This window comes from Homarus americanus, unplaced genomic scaffold, assembly GCF_018991925.1.
Source record: "Homarus americanus isolate GMGI-L3 unplaced genomic scaffold, GMGI_Hamer_2.0 scaffold9475, whole genome shotgun sequence".
Taxonomy (NCBI): Eukaryota; Metazoa; Arthropoda; class Malacostraca; order Decapoda; family Nephropidae; genus Homarus; species Homarus americanus.
This window is the reverse complement of record NW_024715177.1, coordinates 24,475-49,434: the sequence shown is the minus strand read 5'-3', so window position 1 is coordinate 49,434 and position 24,960 is coordinate 24,475. Positions and strand designations below refer to the sequence as shown.

Genomic DNA, 24,960 nt, shown 5'->3' with positions numbered 1-24,960 from the left:
ATTGAACGAATGACACAGACAACCTACTGAAAGATAAGAACAAAATTTGCTCCTGTATAGACTGTAAACATCCTTAGACCAACGACATCTAGACGTATCTATCATATTTTAGTAATAAACGACACCTACGAACGTCACAATAGTATTTTATTTATTATAACAGGAACTATCGCAGCACAGTGCCTCTCCCCAGCGCTGGTGTTGGGAGAAAAAGATTACTCTGATACCACGATTTGTAAAATTTTTACTTGAGAACAAAATATAATATAAATGAAAAAAAATATCCTAATGTTCTCCTATACTCTTAGTATGAAGGTAATTATTTTATTTATCAATGAATGAACTTTGTAGATAATGTGCGTCTAAACATCATACCTTATTTTTGTTGTTGTTTCCACTTACAGCAAGGACCCAGTCAGTTACTCTGATTAAGGACATTTAAATTTAAAAGAGAGATTCCACAACTAACCTTTACCCAGGTTGCCTTGCTCAGTTAAGAGTTTAGTCAGTGAGGAGAGATGGTGTGTGGGAGCTTCCTGTCATACTTTAAGACAATGTTCATTCCAAGTAAGTTCCTGTTTCCTGTTTAGATTAGGTTCCTGTTACATGAGGAAGTTACTCCATGATATACTCCATGATATATATATATATATATATATATATATATATATATATATACGTCCGTATTTTCCCGGACATGTCCTCCATTTAGGTCTCGAAATCTTCATCCGGAAGGAATTTTTAAAATTCTTCAAAAGTCCGGAATTTCAGCTTCCATCATTTTCTCCACGGAAAGAAATATGAAACTGTAATGACGGGAGAGAGAGAGAGAGAGAGAGAGAGAGAGAGAGAGACTTTGAGATAGGGGAGGTGGAAACAGTAGAGATCTTGTTCAGTTTTCGTCAGCTGATAAGTCACGTGTACGCCTGTACAGTGTTGTCAACTTAGCTGCTTGCAGTTTTTGGGGGTAAACTGTAGTGCCATGTACTGCTTTTCCTTGTTCTTCAGCCGCGAGCATTATTATATTTTTTTTTGTATTTAGTGCTATTACAGCCATAAATGAAATGTTGAAAGTATAGCATTTTTTTCTTATGGCTTTTTTTACACTGTAGCATTTGTTTTTCTTGTCCTGCATTTAAGGCATTTTAGCAATTTTCAACCATAATCTATCCACTTTCGCTATATTATTTACGTGTGTTGACAACTATGGCGGTGACCCCGTGGTTGGCCAGTCTTTAACCTGCAGTGACAGTGTTTGATCTTAGTCTTTGTAGTGGGTTTGTCGCTTGGTGCCACAGCTAGTGCTTACGATTTGTTGTACTTTTCCAGAGCATAAAACGGTCACGGTTGCATCAAGGTTACATCGCACCAAAGTGTGTGCCAGGTCGGGAAGGGCGGGGGGCATGATGTCTTCGGGAACGTCCTCTTTTTTTAATGTTCAGATATAGCAACCCTAATATATATATATATATATATATATATATATATATATATATATATATATATATATATATATATATATATATATATATGAAACCAGAAAGTGGGTCCCCAGAGATATACAAAATCTTGGAGGATTGGTAAAAACAGCCGGGGAACATTTAGAGTGGAGGACTGTGGTCGCCAACCCTTAGATATGAGGACGGTACTCTGATCTAATTTATATTTTATTGTAGGTATAAGCTCCGGATTTGAAAACTTTCTAAGGCTGCTACCCTAGACCTAAACCTGTATTAGTTTTGATAAAATGTAGATAAATTTTAAAGTAATGAGCATTAGCAGGTGTCAGCACTACATGCAGTCACTCATAAAAGTTCCCACCCCCCCCCCACCCCCCAACCCCCCGCCCGGGTGAGAGCTCTTGTAACTGGCGGCAGATTGGTAACATGTACCTAACGTGGGGGTTAGGGGCGGTGTTGGGGGAGGGAAGTGTTATCACCAGCCGGCAGTGACGAGTGTTAACGGTTGCCGCATACCACTGATAACAGTGAGGGGCACGTGTGGATATATCAACTCATCTACAGTATAATAGATATGCTAGGACTCACCATTTCCTCTCCTATGTCATGGAAGCCACACCTCTACAACATTGCTAAAGCTGCCTCCCGAAAGCTGAGAATGCTGTACAGCTGCCGTAGATACTTCACTCCTGAGCAGTTGCTTCACGTTTATAAGGGATTCATTCATCCTAACTTGGAGTACTGCTCTCATATCTTGATGGCTCTTCTGTCCAACTGTTAGATAGGGTGGAATCAAAGGCACTTCGTCTTATTAACTCTCTTCCTTAAGTTAATAATCTTTCTTCCCCCTTTCTTCGCCGCAATGTTGCTTCACTCTCTCTCTTCTACAGGTACTTTAACGGGCAATGTTCGGTGGATTTGGCATCCTGTGTACCGCTGGCGAGGCCGTGGGCTCGTACATCAGAGATGCAGCGATGGAACATCTACTACGAAACAACCTTGTAAAAGATTGCCAACACGGTTTTATGCCGGGGCGCTCTTGCTTGACACAATTGCTCAAGGTATTGGATATTTGGACCCATATTCTAGAACGGGGTGGTAATATCGACAATATTTACCTAGATTTTGCCAAGGCTTTCGACAGTGTACCCCACGAAAGGCTGAAAATCAAACTGGAAGGGTACGGAATTCGGGGAAATGTCCTAGCGTGGATAGAAGACTTTCTACATGACCGCAAGCAATGTGTGGTGATTAATGGCACGAAATCGTCATCTGTACCTGTAACAAGTGGGGTACCGCAGGGTAGTGTATTGGGCCCGCTGTTGTTTGTTTGTTTCATAAATGATATGCCTGACGTTGTACACTCCTCCATACAAATGTTTGCCGATGACGCCAAGTTATTTCGGGAAATTAAGAACCAAGCGGACTGTGAAGAGCTGCAGAAGGACCTCTGTGGGCTCCAGGAATGGTCGAAGGAATGGCTGCTGAGATTCAATGTCACGAAGTGTAAGAGGATGCACCTGGGGCGTACCAACGGTAAGGAGGCGTACCATATGTCCCAACGGGATGAAGAAAATGTACTAGTTGAGACTGTGTGTGAGAAGGACCTAGGTGTGTATGTTGACAATGAGCTGAAGTTCTCGGGCCATTGTGAGAAGAAGGTAAATCAGGCAAATAAATTATTGGGTCTTATAAGAAGGTCGTTCAGATATCTAGACGGTCCGTCCCTCGTGACGATCTTCAGGAGTGAAGTGCTTCCCCATCTGGAGTACTGTCACCCCATCTGGTCCCCGAGATATGCTAGGGACTGTCAGTTGGTTGAAAATGTTCAAAGGAGGGCCACCAAACTGGTGCCTGCACTTCGGCATCTCAGCTACCCTGAGAGATTGGAGCGCCTGAACTTGCCTAGCTTATACTACAGACGGGCAAGGGGGGACCTAGTTGAGGTTTATAAGCATCTCAGGGGGCACTACTCAGTTGAGTGTCCTTACTTGGAGCTGGCGGACGCTCGCCCCACAAGGGGTCACAGCTCAAGATTGAAGAAGCCGCAAGTCCGGAAAACCGTGAGGGCAAACTTTTTCGGAGTGAGGGTTGTAAACTCTTGGAACAATCTACCAGAGAGTGTTGTGACGGCACCGAGTGTGAACTCTTTCAAGAGAAGACTTGACCAACACTGGAGCGGGTTCAGGTACATTCAGGAGCCGGTGCATGCCCAGTATTTGCCAACAGTGCGTGACAGAGACGTGACCGATCGCCCGGGCGGCTAGCGAGCCGACCTTTTGGTGAAGAATATAAAGGAAAAGAGACGTGACCGATCGCCCAAGCGGCTAACAAGCCGATCAGTGGCGAAGAGGATAAAAGTAAAAAGTAAAAAGTAATACTCGCCTTGCCCGCGGTGCCCACCATTTCTCTGTGGATGTCGGCCACACAGCCAAACTGTGGAATGTTCTGCCTTCGTCTGTGTTTCCATACTCTTAAAATGTCTCACTTCAAAAAGCTTGTTTTCTGGCATCTTCGTGATGTAGATTAATATAATATTCTTATTTTCTATTTTTAATTTCTTTTTACTCTTACTCTTATCACCCCCCTCCCAAGCCCCGATGTGGGTCGATGACCCACATCGGGGGAGGAACAGCATTTTTAGTTTGCAAAATTTCATGTGGTTCACCTACCAATCCAAATTTTACCCTTACCATTTATAATTATTAGACATATTGTAAGATAATATTTCACTGATCATTTCTCATTTGTTAGTATCACCTTATATTTCGCCTCACCAGGCCGGGGTGTAGTGTGGCTAAGAGTGTACGTCCAGATGATGGCAATGGTTCTGACGGTTGCCGCCCCCACCAAAATCAACACCTCCTCCTCTTCCTCCCGCCTGGTAGTGGGGCCTAAGTCCCCGTACTGTCGCAGCCAAGAGAGTGGTCTCGTCTGTAACTTTACGGATGCACAAGAGGTTAGATATCTTCGCGCATCACTGCTGCACCTTGCTAGTTTCTCTCTTGCCTCTAAAATATCGTGAATGATAAAAAAAATCTTGGAAATATTTATGTTAAAAATTTTACTCTCATCCTCCTGGGAAGCAAGAGGATAAAACTTACGCTATTCATAACTGCATGTGCTGTATACAGTATACTCGTAAGTCAACAGGGTTTTTTTTTAAGTCCGGAAAATAGTAGGTAGGATTAGTCGTCATCGACGGCTACAAATAACTGTGGAAGGGTAAAAGACAAAATGTCTTGCTGTATAACAACAGAATGTAGAAGTTACGTGAACCACATTTGATGGTTTTCGTGATAAATTTATTCCAAGTGTTTCAGACAAGATAATAGAATACCGACGTGTCATTATCTTTTATCGTTTACTTTTCTTTTTCCACACAGCCTGTATATGTGCAAGATTCATTGTTTGTAGAAGGCAAAAGAGCGGACTTATCAACGTCACGGAAAGTGGAGATGATAAGTCCACCTATCCTTCATCTTCCAGACGTCACTTGCGTGGAGAAAATGAGCATCCGCAACACATACCTGGTGCTAGTAACGGAAGACAAAGCAACAAAAACAGAAAGCTGCACACACCTGCAAGAACTTCTCATCTTCAACAGCACCGTAACAAGCATCCCCTCCAGTGTGACGCACCTCACTGTGGTCAGCTCTAAGGTGACCTACTTGGATCTCCCGCTGTGTATACAACGTGCTTCTCTTATCAATTCGCACATCAAGTTTTTCAGGACCAGCTCACCATTGCGCGATGCTGTAGTGAACGTGGCGTCGTGCACTATAGACCACATAGAGGAGCTACGTACAAGTGCCAATGCCATGATACATTTCTTGACTACCAACATCACTTCTGTGCGAATGGAAAACGTAAAACTTGGGCAGAATACAACTCTTGATATCAGAGAAAGTGGGTTCATGCCGATAAATAGTCCTGAGCTTGGGATATCTTCCGGCGTGAAGGTCATTCTGAACAATATGAAGGGCAAACTTACCGTAATACAGTTGGCCGCTGCTAAGAAGACTAATGCCATCCAACACCTGCCTGCCCACCACACAACCTATTACCTTGTGGGATTTATCATTTGCTTAGTCCTTTTGATCGTCCTTTTTTGCATAGTCGTGTGTTTCAAATGTATTAAATATGGCAAAAATATAGTAGAGAAAGGCAATGGTGTCTGTATGCATAGTCAACCCAGAAAACGAGATAAAATTAAATCCCCCACTCATACCAAACTCGAATCAGAACAGCTCCTGGAAGAACGTAAGACTCTACCTGCAGCTGAGTCGCAACACAGAAACACTGAAATTTCATCTTTTACTGGAAGCAACTTGAACAAGGAGGGAGAAAGAAGAAGTCACAGCGTTGAGGCCGTAGGAGACGATGACCAACAACAGCCACAGACACCACCACACACCTCCTTACACACACCATCATCAAATAAACAAACATATCTCAGTGACAGTGTACGGAAGAGAGCACAATATAGTAAACAACTTAAATTTTAACAGTTAGTAGCACATACCAGTAATAATACATATATGTCCCCACAGAGTCGTTTCATTTTGTAATTCAGTTCCAACTTAATTTTGTCAGATTGAACTTGTTCCTATCAATCAAGAATTTACCACTGGTCATAATAGTGAGAATTGATATGTACTGTCGCCTGCACTTTTACGTGGTACAGTGACTGGCCCGTTTTGTGAGATGTGGCACCTCTGTGTTTGTTTACAATTACATCATATTGAAAACCTCCCGGAATGGCCATCCGGACCCTCGCAATAGTAGCCTAGGGATGCTAGATAAGTATTTTATAGAGCTGCCATATCTCACAACGGGCCAGCCACTAAAGGCTACCTGGCATAAGATTCTGGTCATGTTACTTTGTTGTCATTTTTTTTGTAAGAATTTTACGTCTTAGATTTAATAGCAGACTATTAATGTTCCAACACATTAACAATAAAATTATGTTATTATCAACTCTCGTCTTTCATTTCATTTTGTGTTTGTGAACGAGGCTCAGAGGGAACAGAGTACAAGACCATGACATACACATAAGTTATTGATGAGTGATCGTTGTTATAATGCATTAACGTGCTTCAACAGATTCCACATCTGACAAAACAGCTGTCCCTCACCCTCCTTATCTATTCTTTGTTTGTTATCAGTGTTATACTGTGCATGTTCCACCTGTCCCTTGCAGCAGAACTTCCATCATTATCATTTTGTCTTCTCCAAATAACTAAAATCAAAAGTTAAAGGCCAAGCTATTTAACAAAACCCTTGCCAGAACCGCCATGTTTGAGAGACGCGGGAAGACAAGGAGTATATAACACAGGATTAGGATTTCCAAAGGTTCTTAAAATCGATAAATATTTCTTCTATAGACGTGAAACCTCGTCGGCTGAGTTTCATGGTTAAGACCAGTGTAAGAGTGGTGGATAGTTTAAACAAATATTTTGTTTTAATTTGTACAGTATGGTTTTATTATAAATCATAATACAATATTAAGAAAAAATGCGGCAATGAAGAGTCCACACTATCTCGAATTATTTATGTCCTCGTGTCAGTTACTCTTAACAGTGGTGGGAGATGGTACTTGCTAAGTTTATGTCGTGGCAGAGTAAGAGGCTGGATTTCTTTTAAGTATATTTCTAAACTATTTTGTTCACAGCTGATGCAGTCTAGAGCGAATAATTAAGGGGAATAAATTACAATACTCAAACACCAGAAGTATAGAAATTGATATTTGTTGATTATATAAAAAGCCAACTGCGTAAACCTACGGGTGAGATACAAAACCAAATTAATTTTGAATGAACAAATAGGATACAGATAAATGTTAAAGAAAATGTTTTCAATATAAAAGACATTATTAAGGAAGAAATAGAATATGACCGTAATAATTATTATGAACAAAATGGATTATAGACTTAAAAAAAGGTGAAGATGTACTCGTATGTGATGTGAAAGTGATTTTGAAGAGCCTCTTTAGACTTGTATAAACAACAGTGCAAGTAGCAGATACCTGTGCTAGTATACACAATATTCAATAAGATGAAAGTTAAACGGAATTTATGAGATTATTAACAATAAATCTAAAAATAAGAAAAGATAAACACAATGACGTAGTAATGAACTTATCAAATAAGTTTACTAAAATGTTTGGAAAGGCGTCGCTTCACACGCCTGCAGTGGAACATTTAACTTTTCTCATTTCTCACCAATACAACTTAAAGTGCCTACTTACAAAATGCAGTTAGAACAGGTAGCATGATACAGTAGACCCATATTATATTACAATACAGCACCAGTATAAAGTACTAGGAGCTGACTCGTGATAAGAGGCTACACCATCACAAAGACAAATTTCACCGGTTAAATATCAAAATTATGAGTTTTTATCTAATTAACCTTCACAAATGGAAAATGCAAGAGTGTCAAATTTGCAGGCCCATGTCAGTATTTTGTTGTTCATAGCCCAAAGGTAGTCAGTGGGCGTTATTTTATATCCTTCACCCCTTGGCATTTGATCTGCGGTTATCATTCTGCGTCAGCCATCTTGACAGAATGATATCCCAAAACGCAGGAGCTTCTTAGTATCTCATTTCCAAAATTTCCTGGAGTAGCAAGACCTCCTCGACCCCATTAGAATGAAAGAATGTGATAGATAAAATCCTCACACCCCTACCTTGTTCCAACTATAATATTCCTGGATCTACCTTGTGTGCTAAACTTTAAACTTTAATTCACCAGAGAAGGGAGAACGGGGTGTAGTGTGGGCAAGAGTGATCGTCCAACTGATAATGTTGTTGATTCTCGTAGTGGAGAAGACAGCAACCACTACTACCCTCTCCTCCCGGCTGGTAGTCGGGCCCAAGTCCCCGTACTGTCACAGCCAAAAGAGTGACCTCGTCTGTAACTTCACCGGTACACAGGAGGTAAACAATCTTCACATCTGCACCTTGACACCATCAGTTAAACATGTGTCTACTGCCTACCCCCTTTACACGCCAAACATACACAACGGTTTCCAGGTGTCGAGATGTGGGGAATTAGAAGAAGCGAGTCAGTCAATATAAACATAAATAAGTTTATTGGTGATTAAATTAGTCTTAATGAATTTGAAGCAAACATAACACCTTAGGCAAGCCCCTATTAGTCCTCTATTTCGCTTTTCCTCTTCTTTTCATTGGCATCAAATAGACCTCAACGATGTTGTGGCGTAGGTTATGTAGGAGAGAGTATCCGCTACAATACTCCCCCTCCCCTCCGAGCGCTGCAGGAATTTCCTGCCGGAGATGTGGTCAGTGATATGCAGCAGTGAGACGCCTGAAGAGACGGATGTTGGTGCTCTCATCTGGATTAGGGTGTGTTTACAGGACAGGAAACAAAGTCGGCATTAATGATAGCAAATCCGATTAGGGTAAGGTCACTAGAGGAGTAACCCAAGGCTCAATACTTGGACCATAACTATTTATTGTATATAATAACGACATAGATAGAGGCAGAGGCAGAGACAGCAGCATAAGTAAATTTGCTGACGACACTAAAATAGAGTGTGTAATTAAATCTGTCGAGGACTCGGCACAACTACAGGAAGACCTAAACAAAATTTTCGCATGGTCTGAAAAACGGCAGCTGAAATTTAATGTCGACAAATGTAAAGTACTTAGCCTAGGTGATGTAAACAGAGAAACCAGATATCAGATGAACAACGTTGATATAGAGAAATCTGTCTGTGAGAAAGATTTAGGGGAAATGATAAGTAGGAAAATCTTAAACCAAGACAACAATGTGTATTTGCTCGAAACATGGCTGTACTTTGGTTCATTCAGAGGAGTGTTAGTTACAAGATAGCGAGGTTATCCTAAAACTATATTTTGCGCTTGTGAGACCTCACTTGGATTATGGAGTTCAGTTTTGGTCACCGTACTACAGAATGGATGTCGAATCCCTAGAAAGCATTCATAGGAAGATGACAGACTAATCCTGGGCATTGTGAACCTTTAGGATAGAGCTAGATTAAAGCATCATAATTTGCACTCCCTAGAGAGACGTAGAGTGAGGGGCGATAGGATCGAGGTGTATAAATGGAAGTCGGGGTTAAACAAAGGTACTTAAATTATCCGACCAGGAACGAACTCGTAACAACGATTTTAAATTAGACAAATTTTGAATTAAGCACGAGATAGGTAAAGATTGGTTTGAAAAGTTTTAAGTATAGATGGTCGGATATATGAGTGATAAGAGTTGGGCCAATAGGCCCGCTGCGGTTCCCCCATTCTTATATTTTTATGTACTGTAGGGAACTTCTCTCCCACCATGTGCATCATAAGAACATAAGCATGGAGGAAACTGCAGCGGGCCTATTGGCCCATACTGGGCAGTCCCGTTTATACCCAACCCCAATTGCTCATATAAGCATCCAACCTATGTTTGAAGCTATTCAGCGTATTCGAGTTAATGATGATATTTGGTAACTTGTTCCATTCATCCACTACTCTGTTTCCAAACCAGTGTTTACCTATTTCACGCCTAAATCTAAATTTGTCTAATTTAAAACCATTGTTACAAGTTCGCTCCTGGTTGGATAGTCTATGTTCGACTTTGATACCCCCAAAATGTTCTACACTACTGAGGGTATACAAAAACACTTGTTATCTTAAAAGTAGGTTCTTATTCTCGTTCGGGAGATATATACAGATGGACCAAGAAGCTCGCTTCCACACTTGAGGGACTGGTTGTCTCCACTCTATGTATTACTGCGCGCTGGCCTGTACAGATGCCAGCATTCACAAGCTGAATACATAAAATGTAAATATGATAATTTATATACATAACATGGTGCATAATAAATGGAAATATTTCATAGAATTAATACATGTTCTGTAATACTTTACTATACATAATTAATAGGGTAATATAAGTATACACAGCTTAAGGTACTACTTCGTGTCCATATTACACAGATAGTTTGAGTACCTTTGTAATGTCCCCTTTGTTTAGCCCTGCCTTCCACTTATACACCTCTATCAGGTCGCCCCTCGCTCTACGTCTCTCGAGGGAGTGCAAATTAAGATGCTCTAACCTGTCTCTATACTCAAGGTTCCTAATGCCCTGGATTAGTCTTGTCATTCTCCTCTGAATTCTTTCCAAGGATTCTATATCCATTCTGTAATACGGTGACCAGAACTGAACTGCGTAATCCGGGTGTGGTCTCACAAGAGCAAGATACAGTTTTAGGATGACCTCGTTAGTCTTGTAACTAACACTCCTTTGTATGAACCATCAGTGAATCTAGAGATATGAAGTTTTCATTGGTTTTTCTATTTAGTGTATTTACAATGTTTCAGCACTTGATATAATAGGTGTCATGCTGTACTAATTTATTTTTCACTTTTCCACCCAGCCTGTGTACGTGGAGGAGTCCTTGTTTCTAGAAGACAAAGTGAAGGCGTCACAAACAGTGAAGATCATTGACCCATCAGTCCTTCATCTTTCACACGTCATGAGTCTGAAAAATATGATCATCTATGAAGCAGGCAAGGTACTGGTATCGACGGTCAGCAAGTCTACACATACAGATAACTGCACCCTACGCAATCTCCAAATCTTTAAAAGTACCGTCACAAACATCCCCTCCAATGTGATGCACCTCACAGTTATCAGCTCCAAGGTGACCTACATGGAACTCCAGCCGTGTATACAACACGTCTCTCTTGTTAATTCGCACATAAAGTTTTTCAGGACCATCGCACCTTTACACGACTCTGCGATACTGAAAGTGGCATCATCCACTATAGACCACATAGAGGAGGTATGGACAAGTGCCAATGCCAATTTACATTTCTTGACTTCCACGATTATTTGCATACGTATGGAAAAAGTTAGACTTGGGCAGAATACATCGGTGTTCATCAGAGAGACCATGATCACTCCGATGAACAGCACTGACCTGAGGATTTCTCCGGGCACAAAGGTCACCCTGCAGAAGGTGAACGGCACTCTAACGATGGCTGCGGCGACCGAGGAGGAGTTTAGTGGATCCTCCACCTGTCAGCAACCCACGGCACCTACGCCACCTTCTCTACCTCCTGAGACGACAACAATCATCTATTGGAACCAGTTTATGACTTATTTAATCTTAACGTTCACCCTGTCCATCATCGTGATATTAATACTACTCCTTGGCAGATCTGTCAGTTATAACATTCAGCCATCATCAAGGGAAGCCCTCAGAGACATGGAAGATAATGATTCCCTGAGAGAGCCCATACTTCCTGGTGGGGGAGGAGCTGACAGGCAGGAAGGCACCTACCAGGACAGGGCCAGGCACTGCCACTTATCTGATGACAACCTTCTATCAAGTGCAGCCACACACCTGGACACGGAGACCGCCACACACCTGGATACGGAGGCCGCCACACACCTGGACACGGAGGCCGCCACACCCACAACACAACTGTACACGGAGATCGCTACAAACCTGGACACGGAGGCCGCCACACCCACCACACACCTGGACACGGAGGCCACCACACACCTGGACACTGAAGCTGCCACACACCTGGAAAAGGAGGCCGCCACACCCACCAAACACCTGGACAAGGAGGCCACCACACCCACCACACACCTGGTCATGGAGGCCGCCACACACCTGGACACGGAGGCCGCCACACACCTGGACACGGAGGCCGCCACACCCACCAAACACCTGGACAAGGAGGTCACCACACTCACCACACACCTGGTCACGGAGGCCGCCACACACCTGGACACGGAGGCCGGCACACACACCACACACCTGGACACGGAGGCCGCCACACACCTGGATACGGAGGCCGCCACACTGACACGGACACACCTGGACACGGAGGCCGCCACACACCTGGACACGGAGGCCGCCTCACACCTGGACACGGAGGCCACCACACCCATCACACACCTGGACACGGAAGTTGCCACACCCATCACACACCTGGTCACGGAGGCCGCCACACACCTGGACACGGAGGCCGCCACACACCTGGACACGGAGGCTGGCACACACACCACACACCTGGACATAGAGGCAGCCACACACCTGGACACGGAGGCCGCCACACACACCACACACCTGGACACGGAGACCGCCACACACCTGGACACGGAGGCCGCCACACACCTGGACACGGGAGGCCGCCACACACCTGGACACGGAGGCCGCCACACACCTGGACACGGAGGGCCACACACCTGGACACGGAGGCCACAACACAACTGTACACGGAGATCGCTACACACCTGGACACGGAGGCCGCCACACCCACCACACACCTGGACACAGAGGCCACCACACACCTGGACACTGAAGCTGCCACACACCTGGAAAAGGAGGCCGCCACACCCACCAAACACCTGGACAAGGAGGCCACCACACCCACCACACACCTGGTCATGGAGGCCGCCACACACACCACAAACCTGGACACGGACACAGTTTAAAGAGGCAGCTGAGAGAGGGGGTGTCGCGCTTGGCCGTGAACCTGACAGATGACACCGACCTGATAACGAGATCTGAGATTGCCGAGTTCCACCACAATTTTAATAGCGAGTTACTTAATGCACAAAGGCAGAACATACCATACAAAAAACTCAGATCAGACAACAATGACCCTAAATGGATAAATAATTATTTAAAGAACATCATTAGCCAAAGGAAGGCTATAGGTAGAAGGATAAATCGTGGCGAAATTCACCTCCGGGACTATTATAGGGTATTGGTGAGTAGGGTTAAAACCGAGATAAGGAAAGCAAAGAGGAATAATGAGGTAAGGATAGCAAGGGAGGCGAAGACAAACCCCAAAGGATTCTACCAAATGTATCAAACTAAAACACGAGAAAAGATTGGACCAATACGGTCAGACTCCAGCGAGCTCACTGATAACGACAGAGAAATGAGCAATAATTTGAATAAATATTTTTCAACAGTTTTCACCACCGAAAATTTAAACATGATACCCGGAGGCACCGACTCTATTCAGAGATAGTGAAGAAAACAAATTAAGCGAGATAGTAGTGACTAGTAACGATGTTAGTAAGCAAATAGACAAACTAAAGCCTAATAAGTCACCTGGTCCCGATGAGATATTTGCAGAGTATTAAAGGAATGTAAGGAAGAGCTTAGTATGCCCTTAGCAAAGTTGTTTAACATGTCCTTAAAAACAGGTCTAGTACCAGAATCCTGGAGGATAGCGAATGTAATACCGATTTTCAAGAAGGGGGATAGATCACTATCCTCTAACTACCGCCCAATCAGTCTAACATCAATAGTAGGCAAATTACTGGAAGCAATCATTTCAAACTCTATTCGAAATCACCTGGAGAAGCACGGATTGATCAATGATTCCCAGCATGGCTTCACAAGCGGACGTTCTTGCCTCACTAATCTATTAACATTCTTTTCATCAGTTTTCGAATAGGTGGACGAGGGGCACAATTATGATGTGGTATATCTCGACTTTAGCAAAGCCTTCGACAGAGTCCCCCACGAAAGACTAATTAGAAAGGTAGAAGCTCATGGCATCAAAGGTGACATCCTTAAATGGATTAGGGCGTGGTTACAGGACAGGAAACAGCGAGTGAGCATTAACGGCACTAAGTCCCACTGGAGCAACGTCACAAGTGGAGCTCCCCAAGGCTCAGTACTTGGACCATTATTGTTTATTATATACATAAACGACATAGATATCGGCATAGACAGCAACATAAGTAAATTTGCTGACGACACTAAAATAGTACGTGTTATCAAATCTGACGAGGACTCGGCAAAACTACAGGAAGATCTAAACAAATTTTTCGAATAGTCTGAAAAATGGCAGATGAAATTCAAAGTCGACAAATGTAAAGTACTCTGTATAGGAGATGTAAACAGGGAAACCAGATACCAGATGAACAACGATGCCATAGAGAAATCCAACTGCGAGAGAGATTTAGGAGTAATGATAAGTAGGAACCTTAAGCCAAGTAAACAATGTGTTTTTGCTCGTAACAAGGCTAATAAAGTACTTGGGTTCATACAAAGGAGTGTTAGTTACAAGACTAGCGAGGTCATCCTAAAACTGTATCTTGCTCTTGTGAGACCTGTTACGAGTTGGGGATTTAGAATATAGTTAAAAGTCTACCCAGATCCCAACAGGCAACAACAACAAAAAACAAAGACAATCGGACTATAAAAGGGTAGACAAAGGATGCGAGTTTTTGTTGTGTATAATAAAGTACCATAAATTCCTTAACAAAATATTCAGCTTTTTATAATTTACCCTTAACCATACTTAACCTAAACATTAACAGTATATACATATTTATACAGCATACAACAATTTGAAGCAAGTGGACGTGGGGGAGGCAATACAAGATTACAAATACTTAAGTGAGGAGCTGAGATGGCTGACGAGCAAGGCTGAGTATTGTAGAAGACGGTAGGTAGTCACTGTGCCGTAGGTCTCCAGGATAGGTGATCCTGTGGTCACTTCCCAGAGTGAAGTGAACTCTCCTCGAACTCGAGCTGACAAAGAAGACTTGGAGGAAGTGACGCAACAACCAGGATATGGAGAAGGGAAACCCCGGAGTGGTAACTAAGACGAGTCATACTCGTGTTTCGTCCCTAGATGGCGTTGCTCGTGGTGCTGGGTAGGTAGATCAGGACAATAGATGGCGTGGTTCGTAGTGCTGGGTAGGTAGATCATGACAATTGATGGCGGGGTTCGTAACAAACCCTACTGATCAAAATATCTAACCTCATCACGACCAAGGACTCCTTCATCGCCCTGTGCCTGACTGAGAATGATGTGGACTTGCTCTTATCGAACGAGAGCACAAGGAAACTCAAGTCAGCAAAATTTGAAGTTGCAGTCCCTCCTCAACTCCGAGCAAGGAAATCAATTGTGGTCAAACGACTAGATAAAGCAATCACCGAAGAATCAAGTGAACAGCAATTGGTATCTGATATAGAAGACAGAAACGAATGGGCCAAGGTGGAGGAAGTGGTCAAGCTGCCCAGACTGCCATCCATGCTCAAAATACGATTCACGGAAATAGCCATGGCCCAAAAAGCAATCCAGGAGGGACTTTGTCTCTCCTACTATCATGTCAGCAGCAGCCAGGTGGAGCAGGAGGAATTCTTCCCCATTATTCCATGCTGGAATTGCTACCAATATTCACACACGGCTACAGACTGCCCTAACAAGGACACCAAGCACTGCTCAGAATGCGGGAACAAGGGGCACACACCTTTAGAGAGTGCAAAAAAAAGATACCCCCAAATGCCTAAACTGCGAAGGAGATCACAGAACACTGGCTACTCGCTGCCCCATACGAAAAGCAATAGTCAACCAAAAGAAGGAGAGGGAGAAGACGCAGGAACAGCGAAACAGGACATATTCAGCTGTGACAAAACTAACCAGAGAAACGACAAAGGTCCTCAAAAAAGTCGCCACACCACCCCCCGCAAAGCAACCTATTTTGCTTCAGCTTGGAAATAATCTTTCCGTAAAAATAATGACTTCCATAACCCACGCCCACATCATGAATATAGCCAGACCTGGAACTTTTGCCAAGGCAGCAAGGGACATGTTCGTCGCCAACAACCTCCCAGACATGGAATTCCCAAACGATGTGCCTTCTACTGAAATTTTCAACTTAATATACAAACCAGAGAGCATTGCAACTCAAGAACCATCAACTCACGAACCATCAACTCACGAACCATCAACTCACGAACAGACTACCTCAGACATACAACCCGAGCCAGCAAGCGAGGAAGAATCGATGGATGACGCAAGCGAAGATGAAACCACCACATTAACAGAACAAGCCGCCTGAGTCAACACCCAAAAATAGAATCAAGCAGGAACTATGGCACCACCTGCTCCCAGAGAGACCACGGAGAACAAAAACCTAAGGCATGAAACTGGTATACGATTTTACTCCACTATAGCTCCCCCCATAGTCTCAACAGAAAGACTATTAGCAGAAATAAGGCAAGGCAAAATTAAATACACATACTCAGACAAAGACCTAGATGACACACATATTGAAACACTAATCAAGATAGGAAGAATACTCACAAGACACAACAGAATAGAGAGAGTTGATCAAACAACATATACCGTAGAAAGATCCGCCTGGGCCTGGACAGGAGGGAGTCAGGGGAGCACCGGTCAGCAAAAATGGCGCAAACCAGCTCTAGACACCAGCCTTCATAATAAATAAGCTTAAAATAATCAAGCATAATGTCTTAGCATGGATCCCACAGAGAGCAAGCGAATTGTATAACACATACCGTAACATAGACCCAGATATTATCCTCATAAATTCGCTTGGTAAGAAAAACTCAGAAAAAATAAAAATATTTAACTACACAGTCTACCAAAAAAACAATCAAGACACACAACATGATGGAATTGCCATAGCCATCAAACGAAACATACAACACAAGATACACGACTCATTTCAAGAAGACTTTCTGGCGATCGAAATTAACTGCCCAACAGGACCTATTATAATCGGCACCTGTTACCTCCCTCCGAGAAGACCCATATTCCCACTAGCAGACATGCTCAAACTCCTGAGAAGAAACATACCAGCATATTTCTTGGGTGATTTAAATGCACGACATCGCGTCTTGGGGCACCAGGATAACAACGCCGTGGGCAAGATTTTAAACACATTACTGAGTCACGGCAACGCAATACACCTTGGCCCGGAATTCCCCACATACATCAGAGCAGGTCAAATCGGACATCCAGACATAGTACTAACAAACCAGCATCACCATCTTAACCTGCAAATGGAACCCGGCCCAATAACCACCAGTGACCATCTCCCTATCGTAGCCACACTCTCCACGTCGCCAACACAGATCCCTGCCAGGATGAGATACAGCGACAGCCGGTCCAACTGGGAGGAATTCCAAAAGGAGTTAAGCAACCACCAAATAACCCAACTAAACAACAAACACACTTCCCAAATAGACAACACACTGGAGATATGGTACGGAAACGTGATCCAAGCAATGGAACACCACATACCCACGACCACTCACCGTACATTACCACAACCCCAATACTCACATCAATCAAGAATTCTGCTGACACAATTCAGTAATTTATTCATATTAATCATAGAACAAGGATGGACGCCAGAATACAGAATACAATATTACACCATACACGAACAACTAAGAAACATGTCCAAAGAAGCATACGTGAATAACTGGGAGAAATTAATAGCAGACACAGAAGCAATTTACCACAACCCGAAAGAATTCTGGCGAAAAATTAAAAACCTAATGGGAATCTCCAGCAACGAATCAAACTACATTTTAAATAGCAACCAAATCAAATTAACTGAACCCAAAGAGCAAGAACCTGAATTCAGGAAATATTGGAGCAAAATTTTTCAAATAAGCCAGGAAGACAACCTGAACTTCTGTTTGAACACCGAGCAACAAGTAACCAATCACATGACACACACAACCCACATCTGGCAACCAAGTCCCAGCATAGACATAAACGCTCTCGACGATTTTTCCACACTAATCAAACCAATCACCGCAGAGGAAATTCACAAAATAATAAACAGTTTCAAGAACAAGGCTCCGGGCATCAGTAAAATAAACAAACCCATACTCCAGCATCTACCAATCAACATGATACTCCAACTCAGAAACATTTTTAATGTAGCACTTGCCTCTGGCTACTTCCCAAGGAAATTTAAAACAGCAAGCATCAGACTTATACCAAAACAAGGTAAATCCCCAATCCAAGTATCAAATTACAGACCAATCTCTCCTCTAGAAACACCGGGAAAAGTCCTAGAAAAAATAATTAACCACCGACTGAGAATACACCTCGAACTGAAGAGAAGTACAACCTCAGGCAGCACGGATTTAGAAAACACAGAGGAACCCATACAGGCTTAGCCCTAATTTACGAAAACATAGCAAACGCGATGCACAACAAGGAACACTGTAACGTAGTATTAAGGGACGTAGCAAAAGCATTCGACAAGGTCTGGTACCTAGGGCTCAAATACAAAATTACCACCCAAGAACTTCCCAACAACTTTACTTCCTTTCTTTGTAACTTCCTCGACAATAGAGGCCAAAATTATCATTGGTAACCACATAGGCCCAAGCATCAAGTTATACAGCGGAGTTCCACAGGGAAGTAACCTCTCGCCCACACTCTACACAATATACACGGCGGACATGCCACCTCCTATACACGGAGAATACGTAGCTTATGCTGATGACGTCACCCAAATCATCCGACATCCAGGCAAGGGCAAACAGATGATGGCACGGAAAACAGCCCACGCCATCGAGCAAATCAACGAATATGAAAAAAAGTGGAAAATACAAACCAATACACAGAAACTAAAGTTAATACACATTGCCAAAATAAACCCTGCACCAATCACAGTCAACAACGTACCTATACGATACTCAAACGAAGGCAAAATTCTGGGACTCACAATAACTAGAACAGGCATAGCAAAACACGTAACACAACGCAAACAGATTGCCCAATCACAACTCACGAAACTACGAAGATTTCGCAAAATGGACACCAAAATTCAACTACATCTATTCAAAGCACTTGTCCGCCCTCACCTAGAGTATCCACCAATACCACCCAGCACGATCAGCAAATCCAGCCAACTTAAACTTCAATCAGTACAAAACAAAGCTATCCGTAGAGCATCAAAGCAACTCCCGCCATACACCACCAAAATACAAGAACTTCACGAATTATACAATATCGAACCACTGAACACACGTACACACAGCCAAGCACAGAGAATATGGAGCAAACTTGAAGAGATGGAGGACCCATTATTCTCCCAGTTAAAAGAAGAAGGAACTACTAAAACACACAGCTGGTGGCCCAAGAGCCTCCATGCTGACATAGAAGAACAAGACCCACTTTACACATATATGTGAACAAATAACACCACCATCTAACAAACATAAATTAACACCCATTACAATAATGAATACCTAGCTAGCTTAGCTTCCCCCCCTCCACCTGTACTGCGCACATCATTGTCATTCCTAAAAACCCCATTTAATTCATATTACGCTATATAACATTCAAATCCACCGCGCTTGTAGAATCTCAGAAAACGGGAAACACTGTTAAAGGATAACTCACCTACTCAATGTTACTAGACCATGTGTTGTATTGTACCCAGGTACAGTTATATAATGTTAATTGTATGTATTCATAGCATTAAGGAGAATTCAGGGTATCCATAAGATGATTGGGAAAGTCCACTTGAGCCGGGCTAGTGTACTGTAGGACTAAGTGTGGATCATGGTTTGAAGGTCATACTATTTACGTCTGTGAACGTGTAGCGAACATAACTTCCACAGATATCATATGAAAATACATGAGAACAATGATCTGGAAAAAGGATAAAGGTATCAGAACTATGTGAAGTGTTGGAAGTGATCTAGAAACTATGCTTCAAAAAGAATATCTTGTATACCCACGCCATGAAAATACGATGCTAGGCTTTGTTTGGGTTGGCGCCTAGGCCGCCTTGGGTGTGCCGCGTTGATATTATAACCCAATGAATTTACCCAGGAACTAGCAAACCAGACCCTTACCTTAGTGTGTAATTTAGGATTAAGATATGTATTTATAAAGCATGAGGTCACAATAGATAGGAAAATGGAGATGTGGGAACCATAGAAATCCAAAGTGAAAATTGAAGATTGGAAACTGTAGGCCTAAACAGAGAGGAGGGTGGGAGTCGGGACTTCACCCTCAGTGATGCCTCGACTTCTCCCAATACAGGTCAGTGTCCTTTATCATGCTTTATTCAGCCCTAAAAAGGACTTATCTAGCAGTTTTTACATCTTAAAACCTTGCCTGATGTCATAAAGTGAAGTCATAGTGTACTAATGTGTGGTGACGAAAGCCCCTCCGGCAGTATTAACCTCTTCCCCCGATCTCTCACTACTCTCCGAACTTCAACTGACCAAAGCAGCTTCACCCAAACCTTTTCAAGTCTCTAACTACAACCTTTATACCTACTTCCGTTCTAAGGGAGGTGTATGCGCCTACTGCAATACACGTACACCTATAGCCCGACTCACGGGTCTTGAATCTCCCCTTTATGATGTCATCTGGCTCAAAATATCTCTACCTACTGTGACTATTTTTCTTTGTTTCCTATACTGTTCTCCCAATTCTACCAACTATTTCGAACTCTTTGACTATCTCACTTCTTGCCATGAGTCGTTGCTTTCCACACACCCCTACACCGAGATCCTCTACCTAGGGGATTTCAATGTACATCACAGAGAGTGGCTTGGCTCTGCAAGGGATGACCCAGGTGGAGCTGAGGCACTCTCTTTTTCCTTACTTAATGATTTGGAACAAATAATCAAACACCCTACACGCGTTCCTGATCGACACGATCAACATCCTTGATCTTTGTTTTACCTCTAACCCCTCACACTATTCATACTCAATTTTTGCCCCCTTTGGGTCTTCTGATCACAACCTTATTTCTATTAAATCAAACTGGGCACGACCACCTCCCCCACCCCCCTCTAAACGTCAACTATGGCACTATCGGAGGGCAAGCTGGCAATCCTTGCGAGAATTCTTCACCCACTTTCCTTGGGGTGAATGTTGGGATGAATGCTGACAGCATTGCTGGGGTTATACAGGGCAATATGAGTGCATTTATCCCATCTTCTACCAAAACTTTCACATTGCAATCATGGTTTGATCGCTCCTGCTCTCTTGCTTGCAGGGTGAGAGATAGGGCATATCGAGCTATGAAACAATCTCCTTCTCCTATTACCCACACCTCTTTTATTACTTCTAGGAATCGTTGTAAGGCTATTCTTCGTAGGGCCAAGCGGAATTTTATTAAAAGAAAGACTGCTGTCCTGACTAATTCTTCCTCTAGTAAATCCTTCTGGTCCTTAGCTAAAAACATCTGTAACAACTTCTGCACGCCTTCTTTTCCTCCCCTCTTCCGTCCCAATAACTCTATAGCCAACTCTCCCCCTAAGAAAGCCAACCTCTTTGGCACCTTATTCTCCTCTAATGCCACCTTAGATGGTTCCCACTCTACCCCTCCTACCCCTGCACCTCCTACTGAACCTATGCACTTTCCTATAATCTCCACTCGCAGGGTTGCCGGTGTGTTATCCAGGTTGGATGTGAGTAAGGCGCATGGACCGGACGGAATACCCTCTCGTGTTCTGAGGGAGTGTGCTGAAGCCCTGGCCCCTGTGCTTGCTCTCCTCTTTCGCCTTTGCCTCAAAACCAAAACTTTTCCTTCTTCTTGGAAGCATGCCTTGGTTCAGCCCATCCCGAAGAAGGGTGACCATTCTAATCCCTCTAACTATCGCCCCATTGCCCTAACTTCATCCCTCTCTAAGATTTTCGAAACTATCTTGAACTCCCATTTTCTCCGTCACCTTGAACGCCTTTCTCTTTTGTCGGATCACCAGTATGGCTTTCGCCAGGCGAGATCTACTGGTGATCTGCTCTCCTATTGCACCCATCTTTGGTATGGCACACGTCTTTGCTATCTAAACTTCCCTCTTTTGGTTTCTCTCCCCCACTTTGTTCTCTCATCTCTAGCTTCCTTGAGAATCGATCCATGGCAGTTGTTGTCGAGGGATCGATTTCTCGCTCTTTCTCTACCAATAGTGGCGTCCCACAGGGTTCTATTCTTTCACCAACTCTCTTTCTTCTTTTTATCAATGATTTACTTCACACTACAACTAATTCTATCCATTCTTACGCCGATGATTCTACTCTTCACTCTTCCTCACATTTTTCCCTTCCTCCTAACTCTCAAACTAGATCTGTTTCTAGAACTGATATCATTACTTCTATCAACGTGGATCTGTGCAGCATCTCTGAATGGGGAGATACAAACTTGGTTAAGTTCAATAGTAACAAAACTCAATATTTACCAATTACACTTGGTAAAGTAGACGATCTCCCACCAATTGCATTTCAGGACGCTATCATCCTCCCAAATTCTGAAATAAATATGTTAGGCCTCACCATTTCCTCCAATATGTCCCGGAAATCACACATCCTTAATACCTGTATAACTAAAGCTGCCTTCCGAAAGTTGGGAATGCTGTACAGATGCTGCAGCTACTTCACTCCTGAGCAGTTGCTCCAAGTATATAAGGGATTCATTCGTCCTAACTTGGAGTACTGCTCTCATATCTGGGGTGGCTCTTCTTCTGTCCAACTATTAGATAGGGTGGAATCAAAGGCATTTCGTCTTATTAACTCTCCTCCTTTAGTCGACAATCTCTCTCCCCTTTCTCTTCGCCGCAATGTTGCTTCACTCTCTCTCTTTTACAGGTACTTTAACGGGCAATGTTCAGTGGATGTGGCATCCTGTGTACCGCTGGCAAGGCCGTGGGTTCATAACACACGTCTTGCCCGCGGTGCCCACCATTTCTCTGTGGATGTCGGTCACACGAGAATAACCCGTTATAGTACCTCCTTCTTTCCTCACACAGCCAAACTGCGGAATGCTCTGCCTTCTTCTGTGTTTCCATGCTCTTACAATCTGTCTCACTTTAAAAAGCTGGTTTTCCGGCATCTTCGTGGTGTAGATTAATACAGTATAACCTTTTTTTCTATATTTTCAATTTCTTTCCGTTCTTTTTTTTCGCCCCCCAGGCTCCGTTGTGGGTCGTTTGACCTGTGCCCGGGTGGGCTAATTCCCTTAAAAAAAAAAAAATTCTCAGTGATGCCTCGACTTCTCCCAATACAGGACGACGCGTTCTGAGCGCCTACCGGGCGTCAGCCATGACCTCACTGTGAAGGCCACACCACAGTGGTCATGCACTTCCACTGTGAACCTGTGGATCCCCAGCACACCACCCCAAATGAGTAGAACAAATAAGGAAACGCTTGAGAAACTCCGCGGTTGTCACTTGGAGCGACCTATAATACCAGGCGTAGAAATAGTACTGGTATGTCTCTTGGTGTAGCCCTCGTCTCTACCCACCAAGGGTGGTGTGCGAATGAGGTGCCTGTTAGGTATACCTAGAAATTACAAGGAGCCCCATACCTGCAGGTGTGGAGGGTAACGGGTGTGTTGAGAGGGTGCTACTATGTATGATAACCGACGGTGCTATATTCCATGCAGGTGGAGCAGTCTGATGTGTTAAGGGGTTGTAGTGGACGTCTCCCCTACAACTGCGTATCCGCGTCACCAGATGCCACAGTATCCTAGCAACCAGCCACCTGCTACATCTTCCCTAGCAACGGAGTCGAGAAACCGGCGAGTTCCCACGGGTTTTACTTCCGGCTGCTGTGTATATAAGCTCTGTCTCTCCATTAAGATTCATTCTGGCCTCGGTTCCTGAACACGCAACACCTCCTCCTCCGCCGCTGCCTGGCGGCCCTCGCTTCTCCTCCGCCTGCCTGGCGGTCCTCGCTCCCGCCGGCGAGCATGGCGACCCACCAGCTGTACTTCTCTGAGCGTCCTCACCAACCAGCTCTCTTATTCTACTCTACGTTCCTGAACACGCAACACCTCCTCCAAGCAAGCTCCTCGCTGTCCAGCTTTCATTCAACCAGGAGGCCAGCAACAGGCAACATCTTCTCTAACGAAGCTCCTGCACATCTACCTCCTTCAACACGCTACTCACCGAACGTGTCTACTGAGCAGCTCCTCACCACACGGCATCTCCAGCACCAGACTGTCTACCATATAACTTATATTATATAAGAAAACCACCACCTTAGAGTTTCCATCCATCCTGAGTGCTAGACAACATAATATCACGAAACCCTACAAATGGTGACTCCCGGAGATTCGCACTCACACAGGATGGAGGAGAAACTGATCACGCTCCCAGTCTTCAAGCAGCATGGAAGACTGGCTTATCCACACAGAAGCAGCTCTGCTACTCTAAGCAGACACCAGCTCCTCTTCCTGCCCCAAGCACCACATCCTACCGACCCCAGCACACCCGTCCTGCCTCAGACGCCGACCCCGGCCCAGCAGTAACCCCTGCCGCCCCTGACGCGGCCTCTGTTCCTGAGTGCGGACCCACACACCCCTCTTTTCTCCCTCAGGTACTCCCTGCTAATGTCCTGCACCCTGCTGCTGTCGTGGACCCAGCTGCTGTCACGAGCCCTCATCCGCTTCTGCTGACGCAGCCCCTGCTCCTGACCCAGGCCCACACACCCCAGCAGGCGCATCTGACGACCCCAGCACACCGTCCTGCCTCAGACGCCGACCCCGGCCCAGTAGTAACCCCTGCCGCCCCTGACGCGGCCTCTGTTCCTGAGTGCGGACCCACACACCCCTCTTTTCTCCCTCAGGTACTCCCTGCTAATGTCCTGCACCCTGCTGCTGTCGTGGACCCAGCTGCTGTCACGAGCCCTCATCCGCTTCTGCTGACGCAGCCCCTGCTCCTGACCCAGGCCCACACACCCCAGCA

General features: G+C 44.1%; 2 protein-coding genes across 2 annotated transcripts; both read left to right on the top strand.

Annotated features, from left to right (window-relative positions):
- The first annotated feature begins 494 nt into the window (after window positions 1-494).
- LOC121854746 lies at window positions 495-6,440 on the top strand. Its single transcript, XM_042349487.1, has 3 exons — window positions 495-567; window positions 4,241-4,419; window positions 4,847-6,440. The coding sequence occupies exons 1-3, from the start codon at window positions 519-521 to the stop codon at window positions 5,966-5,968; spliced, it is 1,350 nt and encodes a 449-aa protein (XP_042205421.1). The 5' UTR covers window positions 495-518; the 3' UTR covers window positions 5,969-6,440.
- A 601-nt stretch (window positions 6,441-7,041) lies between these two features.
- On the top strand, window positions 7,042-16,452 carry LOC121854723. The gene is made up of 4 exons (XM_042349462.1): window positions 7,042-7,083; window positions 8,217-8,401; window positions 10,873-12,387; window positions 16,441-16,452. The coding sequence occupies exons 1-4, from the start codon at window positions 7,053-7,055 to the stop codon at window positions 16,450-16,452; spliced, it is 1,743 nt and encodes a 580-aa protein (XP_042205396.1). The 5' UTR covers window positions 7,042-7,052.
- The last annotated feature ends 8,508 nt before the right edge of the window (window positions 16,453-24,960 follow it).